Genomic DNA, 13,309 nt, shown 5'->3' on the forward strand with positions numbered 1-13,309 from the left:
AATACAAATGGGGGTCCCCCCAGCACACTTCAAAAAGGAAGAAAAAAGCGCTACCAATCTGTTTTAACTACTCTGAAAATCTACTGTATAACAATATTTGGCTCGCTGTGGTGCAATTCATTCTGAATAGCATCCTAACGGTACTGGATGTATTGTGCATTAAAGTGTGATGACAAACATGCGCTGAAATAGGCTGCATTACCTAACTGTACACCAGTACAAAACAAAATGCACATTTTGTCATGTTATAGTGGTTGCATAGATTTAGCTGTGGACTTATAGTGTTTGATTACACCCAAGAAAATTGATTCTCAGATAGAGGTGTTTGTCACTTTTAGCTGAGTTTGCCCTCTGCTTTATAAATATGACAGTCCTAACATTACCTATATCAAGAATAGTGCTTCTCCGTGTGATTTCACTACAGGTTCAGGGATAGCACAAATCTTCTTAATCTGGTAAAATACATATTAATAAGACAGACAAGTCATATTCAGAAGGTAACTCCCTTGGGGACCAGTACTCATCTCAGTACCCAGTTCACATCTGAACTTATTCAGTTTATTGATAGGTCTGATGTATTATCTATAATATTGTTACGGCAGATTCATGTTAAAAACAACAGAGAATATTAAATTAAATGTAAAAAGAATGATGACACCCATATGTTATAAATGTTCTTCACACAATCTGGTATGCAATTCTCAGCAATTTCCTTAGTGCCACCTGGAGTTTTGTGTGTAGACACAAGGTAGCAATTCTCAGCCAATTAACTACTCTTTGAACTGTTCAACAAAAAAACGATCTTTTCAACATGTCTGTTAATTCTTCTGGCATACAATAAAAAATGGGCAAAACATCCAATCAAGAAAGGGAGACCTTTACGTAATGTCCACGGCATCTTGGTGCAGAAGAATTCATGAGTTTGTTGTTAAAAGACAACAGTAGTTTTAGCAACGATCACTTACAATAGTAAGGTAGAAGATGGGTAGTGACCAGAGGAGCAGAGCACAGTGGTTCATTGATAGGAGAAATGGATAAAGTGGAGTAGTAACATGAGATGCAGAGAACAGTAGGCCAATGGTAAGAGACACAAAGCACAGTGGGACAGTGAAATGAAGAGAACAGCAAGGCAATGATTAGGGAGATGGAGCAGAGTGGGACAATGACAGAAGATGCAGAGCACAGCAGACCAATGATAAGAGAAATGGTGCAGAGTAGGACAATGACATAAGTTGCAGAACACAGGAGACCAACGATAAAAGACATGGAGCACAGTGGGACAAAGACAAGAAATGTAGAGGACAGCAGGGAAATGATAGGAGATATACAGCACAGTAGGCAGTGACAACAGATGCAGAGAAAGGCATTGATAGAATATGGAGCCAGACAGTGATAATAGATGCATAGAAAGGCAGTGATAACAGAAAAATATAAAACATGGATGAAGACATATAAGAAAACAAGTTTTGGAGGAGCCACCTGCTCCCGAAGCAACCTATACCCAACTTATTCTGTATAGGAAAGGCTGTAGAGAAAAAAAGGCATTGAACTATGAAATCAATTCTTTGCCTGCATCAAGTTCAGATGAATATGGTGGCTTCCAGAAAACTATAGACACACAGTAGTACATGGTGCTTATGCAATTCACTTTGAAGTTAGCCTGTTAATTAATATTCACATCTTACTTGAATAAATAGGGAACATGTCAATATTACTAAATCACAATCTGTTCATGGGCGTCCTTGTATAAATACAGGCAATGTTGTTGGCTACTAGCAACATTGTGGGTGTTTGATACCATTATATAATGTGAAGTATTATTTTTAATCTGACAGACTCTGTTTAGTAGACTTCTACAGAGATTAGAAGATTAGCAAAACGCAACTATTATGCAGTGATCCAGCAGCACCATCTCATCTACGGCTGCCCATAGGGATTGAACGGGGGCGGCAGTGATGCTTCAGTACTTCCTGCTGACTTCCACTGTAAATTATTTATATACTTGTGTGGACCGGAACCACAGCTCCTGCTACTAGTTTTTACACAGCTTAAATAACAGTTTATGATCAATATGGTTGACTGCAGGAATGAACAGGCACTGTACGGACCCAAGCACAGACATACAGACAGTCTGTTCTGAGGGGAGGGGAGGGAGAAGACAGCATCCTCTCCATTTGAATATATTAGCTGTCATTGGCATCGGTTCTTATAGTCATTCAACTCTGCAGATCGATAAATAAGGGACCAGCTGTATAATGATAGATTTTCACCAAAGATGATTAAATAGGATTCTTTGGGCAGCAAAATCAAGTCTGTACATTGCCTTGCAAATTAAACTTGTACTAAATTGTAGATAATGTGATAATGTGCTAGACTGCAACAATTAAAAATCACTAAACTATCTGGCATCTGTCAGACAGCCTTACACATTAACTGACACAAAGGTAATTTAGCATTGTTATTATTAGACAAATATGCCCAAGTGCTACCAACTGCCTTATGTGTCACAATACTTGACCATCTGTTGCCCTGAATGCTGTAAAACTTACAATCAGACATATGATAAACATTGATTTCCAAACAAAGAAAGCTTTTCACTTTTAACTCAAAGGCTTTCAGTTTAATTTATCTAACTGATGTCTCCATTAAGAACAAAGAAAGCATTTTCTACTTTACCAGAAAGAACATTAAGATGCTGTCTGATCGTAAAATACTAAAAGCCAAATATGAAATAGAAAAATTACTGCTTCACAAGCAGGATACATACCAGCCAGTTAACAGTTGTACTGGTTTCGGCTGTCACCCCCACTGTGTTCATGAAGTGGGTAGAATGAAACATCCCGCAAATGAGATTACAAAATAAATGCAATATAAATTCTAAGGCTGCATACACACGTGCAATATGTGTCAGTGGAAAGGATCTTTCACGATCTTTTCCAACAACTAACGACAGCACGATGCATGAACGAGTGCTATACATACAACACCGTTTTGCTCTATAGAGAGGGGGAGAATGACGAAGCGGCAGCCCGCTGCGCTCTCTCCCTTTTCCATTCCATTAAGATCGCCAGTCGTCCATCGTACGTAGATCCGCCAGGACAGTCGTTCGGACGATGGACAATGGGTTCTGTACAAACTCCATTTTTCCCCAATAATTTCTCTTTATTAGCATTAAACAATGTAGATTATTTAAAACATTTTTCAGTAGAAAAAATATTGTTATAATAATACATTTAAACATTCATTTTACTTTTTATCTAATAATCCTTAGAAATTGCACCTTTTTGGTGTTTAAACAGAGCAAAAGCCCATTGGAGGTCATCTCATAGGGCTCTAGGAATGCTCCTACTCCTTGCACAAAGATGTAGACAGTAGTCTATTTGCTGGGTTGTTGTCCTTCCACGGCCTTGTCCAGCCTTCCTTGTGTGGGCACTCATCTTCTCCTTGCTATTTAGACTATGCCGGGTAACACTGCAAACCTTCTTGGGCATGTAGAGATGCACCATTCTGAAGGATCTGAATTACCTGTGGAACTTGAAGGGGATGAAAGTACCGCCTCATTCTACTGTACAATGCCAGAAGGGATAAGAACACTAAAAAAACAAACTCAGCCAGAAGTAATAAGGAGAGTGAAATGGTTTGTGGTAAAACCATTCCCTCTTTGGAGGTTGGCTTGATATTGTCCACCTGCTCATGCTTTCATTTACACCAAAGCAAGTAAAATGGATTTGGAATTGGACTGGACAGACAGAATGATACTCAATATTTTCAGTGAAATTATAAACTTGTACTAAATTGTAGATAATGTGATAATGTGCTAGACTGCAACAATTAAAAATCACTAAACTATCTGGCATCTGTCAGACAGCCTTACACATTAACTGACACAAAGGTAATTTAGCATTGTTATTATTAGACAAATATGCCCAAGTGCTACCAACTGCCTTATGTGTCACAATACTTGACCATCTGTTGCCCTGAATGCTGTAAAACTTACAATCAGACATATGATAAACATTGATTTCCAAACAAAGAAAGCTTTTCACTTTTAACTCAAAGGCTTTCAGTTTAATTTATCTAACTGATGTCTCCATTAAGAACAAAGAAAGCATTTTCTACTTTACCAGAAAGAACATTAAGATGCTGTCTGATCGTAAAATACTAAAAGCCAAATATGAAATAGAAAAATTACTGCTTCACAAGCAGGATACATACCAGCCAGTTAACAGTTGTACTGGTTTCGGCTGTCACCCCCACTGTGTTCATGAAGTGGGTAGAATGAAACATCCCGCAAATGAGATTACAAAATAAATGCAATATAAATTCTAAGGCTGCATACACACGTGCAATATGTGTCAGTGGAAAGGATCTTTCACAATCTTTTCCAACAACTAACGACAGCATGATGCATGAACGAGTGCTGTACATTCAACACCGTTTTGCTCTATAGAGAGGGGGAGAATGACGAAGCGGCAGCCCGCTGCGCTCTCTCCCTTTTCCATTCCATTAAGATCGCCAGTCGTCCATCGTACGTAGATCCGCCAGGACAGTCGTTCGGACGATGGACAATGGGTTCTGTACAAACTCCATTTTTCCCCCAATAATTTCTCTTTATTAGCATTAAACAATGTAGATTATTTAAAACATTTTTCAGTAGAAAAAATATTGTTATAATAGATGCAAAACATTTAAACATTCATTTTACTTTTTATCTAATAATCCTTAGAAATTGCACCTTTTTGGTGTTTAAACAGAGCAAAAGCCCATTGGAGGTCATCTCATAGGGCTCTAGGAATGCTCCTACTCCTTGCACAAAGATGTAGACAGTAGTCTATTTGCTAGGTTGTTGTCCTTCCACGGCCTTGTCCAGCCTTCCTTGTGTGGGCACTCATCTTCTCCTTGCTATTTAGACTATGCCGGGTAACACTGCAAACCTTCTTGGGCATGTAGAGATGCACCATTCTGAAGGATCTGAATTACCTGTGGAACTTGAAGGGGATGAAAGTACCGCCTCATTCTACTGTACAATGCCAGAAGGGATAAGAACACTAAAAAAACAAACTCAGCCAGAAGTAATAAGGAGAGTGAAATGGTTTGTGGTAAAACCATTCCCTCTTTGGAGGTTGGCTTGATATTGTCCACCTGCTCATGCTTTCATTTACACCAAAGCAAGTAAAATGGATTTGGAATTGGACTGGACAGACAGAATGATACTCAATATTTTCAGTGAAATTATGTATTTACATTTTGTTTTAATTCTCTGTAACCCTTTTTTTTAAAGATCAAAAAAACTGACATTTTATAATAATAATGATATTTTTCAGATAGCTATAGGTTAATCAGTGGATACCTAAAATAGGTTCTTACCTGAACTAAAGATGCTGTCCTCCCTCTCCTCATTTCAGCCACCGACTGGCGACTTGCCTGACCTTTACTGCTTGAATGACATCGATAACAGATCCAGTGACTCTGTCCACCAGCTTCAACCTTACAGTCCTTTCCCGTCAGGCAGAGAGAGTGGTACAAATGTCCACAGCTACAACACAGAAACAGGTTTTAATAAAAGTGACTCTAAAGGGGAATATTTTTGACTATTCAGGACAAAAGAGTCTTTTTTAAGCCTCTTCACAGCATTAACGTGCTGGAATAGAAATGCACCACCTGCTCCTATTATCTGGAAATATCTTTTGAACATCAATTGGCAAGCTATATAAATATTAGCAATTATGTACAATTACAAATCAACTGTACATAAAATGATAGACAGGGAGGCTCCTATGCAAAGCAGACGTTGTTAGGTATTAGGGCTTTCATACATAAAACACACACAAAAATTGAAAAGACCTGATTACTTGGGACAGCTTGGGCTACAAATGTGTATCCTGTAGCTTCAATTTTTTTTAGGCAGTCAGCTTTAAAATTTAGATTTTAGGTTCTGCAGCAACACTTGATGGTAAATCTGACACTCAGATGACTGCAGATTGCTAAAGTCCTTTAAAGAAACCATTATTTTCACTAGTTGCTATACAGTCTGCCAACTAATATACCTCTGTGACACATTGTCCTACACGTTGGGCCTGACTTCAATCTCTAACACTAGAGAAGATGGAGACCAGACCCATTCCAAATTTGCTGGATCACCCAGGTTCTCCCATGATAGTCTATCTTCACCAGTCCTGGAGAGCTTATATAAATTAGGCCCATTGTACTACACTCCTAAACGGAAACCAGTAATCTTAATTCCACCAATTGTACATATTCTGTAGGCAACCTTACATACATTCAAATGCAGAGATTTTGGCAACCCTGGTCAAGTGACATTTTGATATTTTTTTTTGTGAAAAGAAGTAACTATCAAAGACCAGACATATATTTTTACAGATTATAATGCACCATTATCATACATTTTCCTAATTTATTAGCTTGGAAAAACAATGCATAAAAAATTGCACTTTTAAATTTAGGAACGTTTTTACTTATTATATTGCAACATCCTTTTTGCAGAACTCACAGCTTCCAAATGTTTTTTTTCAGTGCTTATTATCAGGCCAGACTATTATAGCAGGGGGCTGTACAGATATAAAACTACAAAATCACAGAATATTATGGAAATGGCTAACTTGGTAAAAAGGTAAACATATACCTTTTGTACACACATATGCGTCTGCATTGATGTTGGTATATTAGCCTGGATGGAAGACTTCTTTATTGACTACTGGGCACTTTATATTTGTACACGTTTGTAAAATAAATAAATAATATTATAATATTAATATTAAATAGTGTTTTTCAATGCACAGGTTTTGGTTTGAATAGGGCATGTTAAAAACAAATCTGGGACTGTATTGGCACCGCAGGTGTGAAAGAGCCCTAAGAATGTACTTAATATGATAAATTGTGATAAGTATAAAGATAAATTCAGCCCTGGTGACAATATAATAAAGCAAATAAATAATGTGCATAAAAAGAAATAACCCATGTATAAGTATTTTCCCTGCACATGTTGTGGAAAGAAAGGAAACAAGTAATTGAATTGGTGGTAAAGAATTGTATAAAATTGTCAATCTTCTTTATTGAATTACCTGTTTGAATATCCATAAAACATGACCACATAGAAGAGGTCCGGATATATTTCTTTCTTTTTAATTTCTGTTCGACTTATAAGTGGATCATGCCAAGCATGTTCTCACTGGTCAGCTACAAATCCTGAATATATAATATAGATTTGTAGAACTTTTATGAAGTTGTTGAGCCTCAACTAAGTCAGGCTTGAGGCATATCTGTGCGAAATGTATTCTGTATAGATTTTCTTTTTTTTAGTACGGACAACTATAATTAAGTCAACATTCTTAAATCAATTGTGAAGAAAAGCGTCTAGCACAAGAACTGTGGTACAGACTGTTCCTAAATGGATTCTCCGTTAGTCTTTAAAAATCTGAAATTTCAAGATTATACTACTGTTGTACATTTAGTGATTTGTGAAAGTATTAATCCCCTTAAAGTTTGTCCTGTTTTGTTGCACTACAAACCGGAAATAAAGTGAATTTTATTTTGGTTTTTATTTCATGGATTTAGGGAATATAGTGTCAACTAGTACAATGGAATGAATTCAAAAAAACTTACATATAAAAAATAAATAAATAAAAAGAGATTTGATATGAAATTATCTCCTTTGTTAGGAAACCCCTAATCTTGTTCAGAATATTAACTTCAGAAATCACAATTAGTTGTAGTTAGGGAATCCTAACTACAGTCCTGGCGCCCTCGCTCCATTCTCAGCTTACTGATTGGACAGTAAAGGAGCAGTGGCTGACTGATGAGGTGACATCTCTGCTTAATCTGCTTTATGCTCCAAGTAAATGTTCCCTGGACTACATTTGTGGCACACACTGGCTTCCAGTTCTGTCCCTTCCACTCCCAGTCTGCTGTATAGTATGAGAAACTGCAACTAGTTACAAATGCTGAATTCAAAAATACCTTTAATGACATAACCGCATTAACTTGTGTCCTATATCTGTCTGGAGTTCAGCCTAAAATAATTGTGCTTCGGTATAAGATATATCAAGAATAGTAATATGCAGTTATTTAAAGTGTGTGTACCTCTGCATATAAACCTGATTACTTACTCCCAGAAATTCAGAACTGGCCAGTGGTTCCTTTCACTATTCCCGTGTTATCTCAAACATGCCTCCCAGTTCTGATCTTGGACTATAGAAACATTGACATTCATGAGGTGTACATCACACAAGTAGGAGTGCCTGAGTAGTTTAGGAAAGACACACCAAGGCAGAGGTGACACTGCTTATCTGAAAAACACTGTGCCATGTCAACCTACGGGGCTTAAGAGCATTTTTTTCAGCGCATCACACGTATTTGTCTTTTTACTAGGATTGGCTTGGAGTACCATGTTAGTGTCAAGTAACAAGTAAAGTACCAGTCAGGTGGATGCCCTATATATTACCCAAGATACGTAGTGTTTTCCCGTGCTCAATCAGAAGTCAACATTTTACACTTCGCGCCATAATGCAGCAGATTCCTATGTAGCTCCAAACACTTTAAATAAAGACAATGTAAATGTACTTCACAAGCCTATGATTTATTTCATCACCCCGAGGCACAGGTAGATAAGGTCACAAGTGAAAAGTTACAAGGACAAGTGACGTTTAAAGCAGTGACATTTCCTCTAAGCTGCTCTTTCTGCCTGAAAGGCTACTGAAATGCCTATGGGACCTTCATCTGAATTGAGCTGAGTCACAACAGTGCGAGCATAAAAGCTCTACAAAGTGCCAAATCTAATTCTCGTAGAACACAACACTGGAGACGCATTTCAGGCAATCACATTAATCTATAATAATAGCAGAAATTGCTGTCACAAAGCTTGAAATCCTCATAATGATTTTCTACAAGTGTCCTTGCTTCTAACAGCATATGGAATGTCACATATTATTTGTACTAATATACACCTGACAGATATTCTTACCAATGCAATGAGTATAATACATGACTGTGGCAAGCCATAGCCATGTACATGCGCCTTACAAACTTACCCTTCCCCTATATTCCAATCTCCCACCCCCACATCCAAATCCCCCCATCAATGAATTACCACTCCAAGCATTGCTTAAATGGCCCGTAGGCCTTTTATTAACAAAATTATAACCAAAATTAACTTAAATCAAATAAAATATAAATAACAATATAAACAATAAAACAGTATATATAAACACACATACATAGAATAACCAATTTAACCTAATAACACCATAATTAAAGAATAAGTACCAGATAAACAATAACAAATATCCTAACCATATTGCTTTCCCAACTTTCTTACTGGTTGCAGGTCCTCGAAGGCCACCACCTTACACCTTTTTTGGGGTCTGCACCTTAAAGACAGTTGCTCCCAGCCGCCCATACTACCATCGGGAACAAATATATCCTTTTCTTGTGCAGACCACCCCCCCCACAACACTTTAGCAGACCATTAACCCGAACCAGGGATTCCATACCAAAGATGGAACCCTAACCAAAATATTGCCACCAGCACAGTCCCCCCGAGGACCTCAACCGCCCGCCCTACTAGCCAAACCAGCAATCAAAACCCAAACTGCCAACCACATAAGCCCTAAAGGGAGGGAGGGTGGGAAAAACTTTGCCTGGACGCGGTCTTGCTCTGAAAGAGGGGGTCCCTCCTCCTCCTGTCCATTTTACCTACTCTTGCCCCTCCCTAAACCTCCTCCCCCTCCTTCCCCCCTCCCTTTCCTCTCTCTAGCTCTCGTCCAAAACTTTTAACCCAATGCTATCTGCCCCCTGACTGCCCAGTCATGACGGCCTTCCCTATGCTCCTTCCTCGTTCGTAACAGGCCTCACTTGAAAACAACCTACTGCAATTTAAACAAAGAGAAAGTATTGAATCGTGGCTATAAATATGATGCTTCCCAAACCATTTGAACTTTTTTGTGTTGAGCTGGAATCTTAAATGTCAATATACTATTTGCTTATTAAACAGTCACACTGTATTCAACCTCAGTCAAGCCACATTCCTCATATTCTCTATACTTTATTTGTTATATTTGGAAGGTAGATTTGTAACTCTTTCTTCTAGTGATCACTTGTTGATATTAACCTACCTGACTTGTGTGACCCTAAATAGGTAATTAAAATTATTTTTGTACAACAATCTATAACCAGGATCACTGTCAAAAGTTACACTTTCTGATAAAAGTATTTACACAAGGTTTATCATATTCACAGAAAAAAATTGTCATTTCTTTTATTTGTTTTTTTTTTTTAAATTTCAGCAAAGATATAAAATCTAAAAGTTCAACTTAAAAAATTTGCAACCAGGCAGGGCTTAAAGCCTACCTAAACTCACAAAATCAACTTTGGCTTATGGATAACATAAGCCCATGGTATAATCATCTGAATACTTTTTTTCCAGCTTGCTTTGACCTTTAAACATGAAAAACAAGTTCTAGCCACCCCCTAGGTCTCTCCACCGCCTAGGCTGTGAAGTGCAATCTGGCAAATGCCATCCTTGGTGGGAGTGTTTCTAATCCACTCCGACTTCCCTAATTATGCAGATTTTTTTTTTCTTTCCTCGCTTGGGACTCTCATGTCACTCAAGTGTGACTGCTCAGTCTGCAGCTGCTTCCTGCTTCTTTTCAGCTTATGAGCTCTCCATGCAGATATTTACTGGGCTCCAGCTAGTGAGGGAGGGGGAGGGAGGGGTAGTGGTGGAGGAGAAGGTCAGGAGAGGAAGAAAACATAAACTTGCTCACAAGCTGCCCACTTCTAAACACTTCATAAATCATTATATTTTTCATGGATACAGGATGACCCAACCAGTGCCACCAGGAAAGACTGACATTTTAGTGCAAGTAAATAGGAATAGATTAATAATTGAAAGACTAGTTTTTGAGTTTAGTTCCTCTTTAATTGCAGAAAGCGAGGTCCCTTCTGCAATAAGCTATTTTAACTGCCTGCTTTCTTCTTCTGGCTTTGCCAGTGCAGGAATTGCATCATCCAAGCTCAGCCAATCAAGATATCTAAAAATTGGAATGAGGAAGAGAAAGAAAAAGCAGGCGGCACCCACGGAGCAATGGGGTCATGTGAGTATAGGTGGGTTTAGTTTTACTTTAATGTATACTTATGGTATTAACAGAAAGAATATAAACTGGGAAATCAGTATCCTGGGTGATACTCTTCTAAACAAAGTGAATGAGTATGGATATTTTGATTTCATAATATGTTCATAGACATACTGTAAGTGTTCTCAAATTCAAATGCATGAAGTGCATCATTAAAGGAGAACAAATAAAAATTACCTGAAAACAAGGATCTCATCTGTACCCTCTTGCCTCTTCTTGTACTGTTGAAGACAGATACAGCAATGGTCCTGCTTTGGGGCGAGAGCTTTAGTAATAGAAGCTTTGAGGTTACGCAGTGACCAGTGTAAGTCTTGGTTTAATAAGCTTGTGGTGGTTTCCAGCAGTGTCTATACACAAAAAGCAAAGATATAAAATTGTTACAAGACAGCAAATGCACAACTAACTTAACACTTCATCTCCAGTACTAATCATTACCATTATTACTAGCTTTTGAACCAATAATCAGAAGAATACAGTCTTTGATTTCACACAGAAATTGTATGTTAATTAAAATAAATAACTGCTTTGATCAATTCAGAGTTTATTGCTGGCTTGTTTTTCAAGGTGTATGCTTCTTTGTTGTTATTGTCATGACCTTGCTTGACTACCTTTTTAGTCAAAGATCTGGTTAAAGAACATAAATATCAGAAAAGTAATATGCACTTGTATATTTTTTTAGCCCGATTTCAATTTGACTTAAAACTGCAATCATCCCCAAAGAGGTTCAAATAGGGTATTCAAAAATTAATATATTTTGTTTACATCATTTTAAAAGAAGTTTATACATGCCTCTCCCTATATAACAATTCAGGGTATGTTAGATAACATTGTAACATACAAAGGCTGAGTACTCTGTACACGCCACATATGTAGGGATCATATGCACTTGCTTGTTCCCGCTCATTGATGTGGTGAGCTGTAATATATGCGGAATGATGACAGCCATTATTGGTCCCGTATGCCTTCATTTTTTGTTTTAGACAAATAAGTAAACCTGTTTCTTTGTCTCACAAGGCAATTCACACTTTTCCTTGTATTTGTACTGGTGACCATTATCACAAAGATTGAGGGAAGAGCCAAAATTGTGTTGTCACACTTACCAAAAGGTAATGGAAAATCTTCCGATGGGAACACCTGTTTCACTGACAACTGTCTAATAGGAGAATTCCTGCATAATAGGAATTCAACCTTGTAATAGAGGAAGGGTGCTTGAAACAACCATAGACGGAGCTGTGAAGGACTTATGGAAGGAGAACACAAAGTCACCAGTAGTGTTGGTCGAATATCTCACTATTCGATTCGATGGCTATTCGATCGAATAGGCCAATTTTGTTCCGGGGTGATCGAACTTCAAATTTGAACACTATTAAAGTCAATGGGAGAAAATTTGGGTTATTTTGCGGGACTGTGTAGAGCTTCGACAGCCTCCAAATACATTTAAAAAGATACATAATAATACATAATACTATTATGTACCCCTGCACTTATTCCCCATGGTTGGATATCTGGGAGTCACCTTGTTAAAGGGGGCTTCCGGATCCCAAATAAGTCCCTGTAAGGCAGTCTGCTGAAAGGTCTTGGGGAGAGCTGGATCTGGCTAAGTGTCTTGGAAGAGGTGAATGGCTCATAAGGATATTTTAACTGAAAAACAAAACCCTTTGGCAGGTAAATAATCTGCAGATGTATAATAATGTATGAATTATGTTATAACATAACCAGGCAAGACAATGTACTACATGTTCTAGGTTTGTGAACTATGTATTTTTTTGACCTTGTTATATATGAAGTAAATATATAATAATACATTCATAGCTTGCCCTAAAATTCTTGAGCCTGAAAAACTCTCTCTTTTCTTTCTCCTTGCACTCCATAGTTTTTCTGTAATTTGATATACTAAAGAGGGAGGCCCAACTGCATAGACTCCTATTATCTTGGGGAGAACAGGTAACACCCCCATCCCCATCACCCCCTCCTTCCCCCCTTTCTCTCTCTCCCTTCCGGTATTACTGGATATTTGTATTTAATAATTTATGAATTTAGCTGTTTGCCTTCAAGCTTTTAACAAAAACTAAACAAGCACTAAACGAGGGAACGTTGCACCACAAACCTTCCTGTACTGCAGACTGCAGATTAAATTATTTTACAACATTCACTAATGG

General features: G+C 37.8%; 1 protein-coding gene across 1 annotated transcript in view; it reads right to left on the reverse strand.

Moving 5' to 3' along the window:
- Nucleotides 1-13,309, reverse strand: part of VPS8 (VPS8 subunit of CORVET complex) — a 100,828-nt gene that overhangs the window by 18,065 nt on the left and 69,454 nt on the right. Inside the window, exons 41-43 of the mRNA XM_072419111.1 lie at nt 11,672-11,774; nt 11,328-11,497; nt 5,368-5,536 (exon numbers count right to left, since the gene is read on the reverse strand). Of these exons, the coding sequence (XP_072275212.1) occupies nt 5,368-5,536; nt 11,328-11,497; nt 11,672-11,774 (442 nt within the window). The remainder of the gene's footprint in view (nt 1-5,367; nt 5,537-11,327; nt 11,498-11,671; nt 11,775-13,309) is intronic.

Source organism: Pyxicephalus adspersus, chromosome 7 (assembly GCF_032062135.1).
Source record: "Pyxicephalus adspersus chromosome 7, UCB_Pads_2.0, whole genome shotgun sequence".
NCBI classification, from domain to species: domain Eukaryota; kingdom Metazoa; phylum Chordata; class Amphibia; order Anura; family Pyxicephalidae; genus Pyxicephalus; species Pyxicephalus adspersus.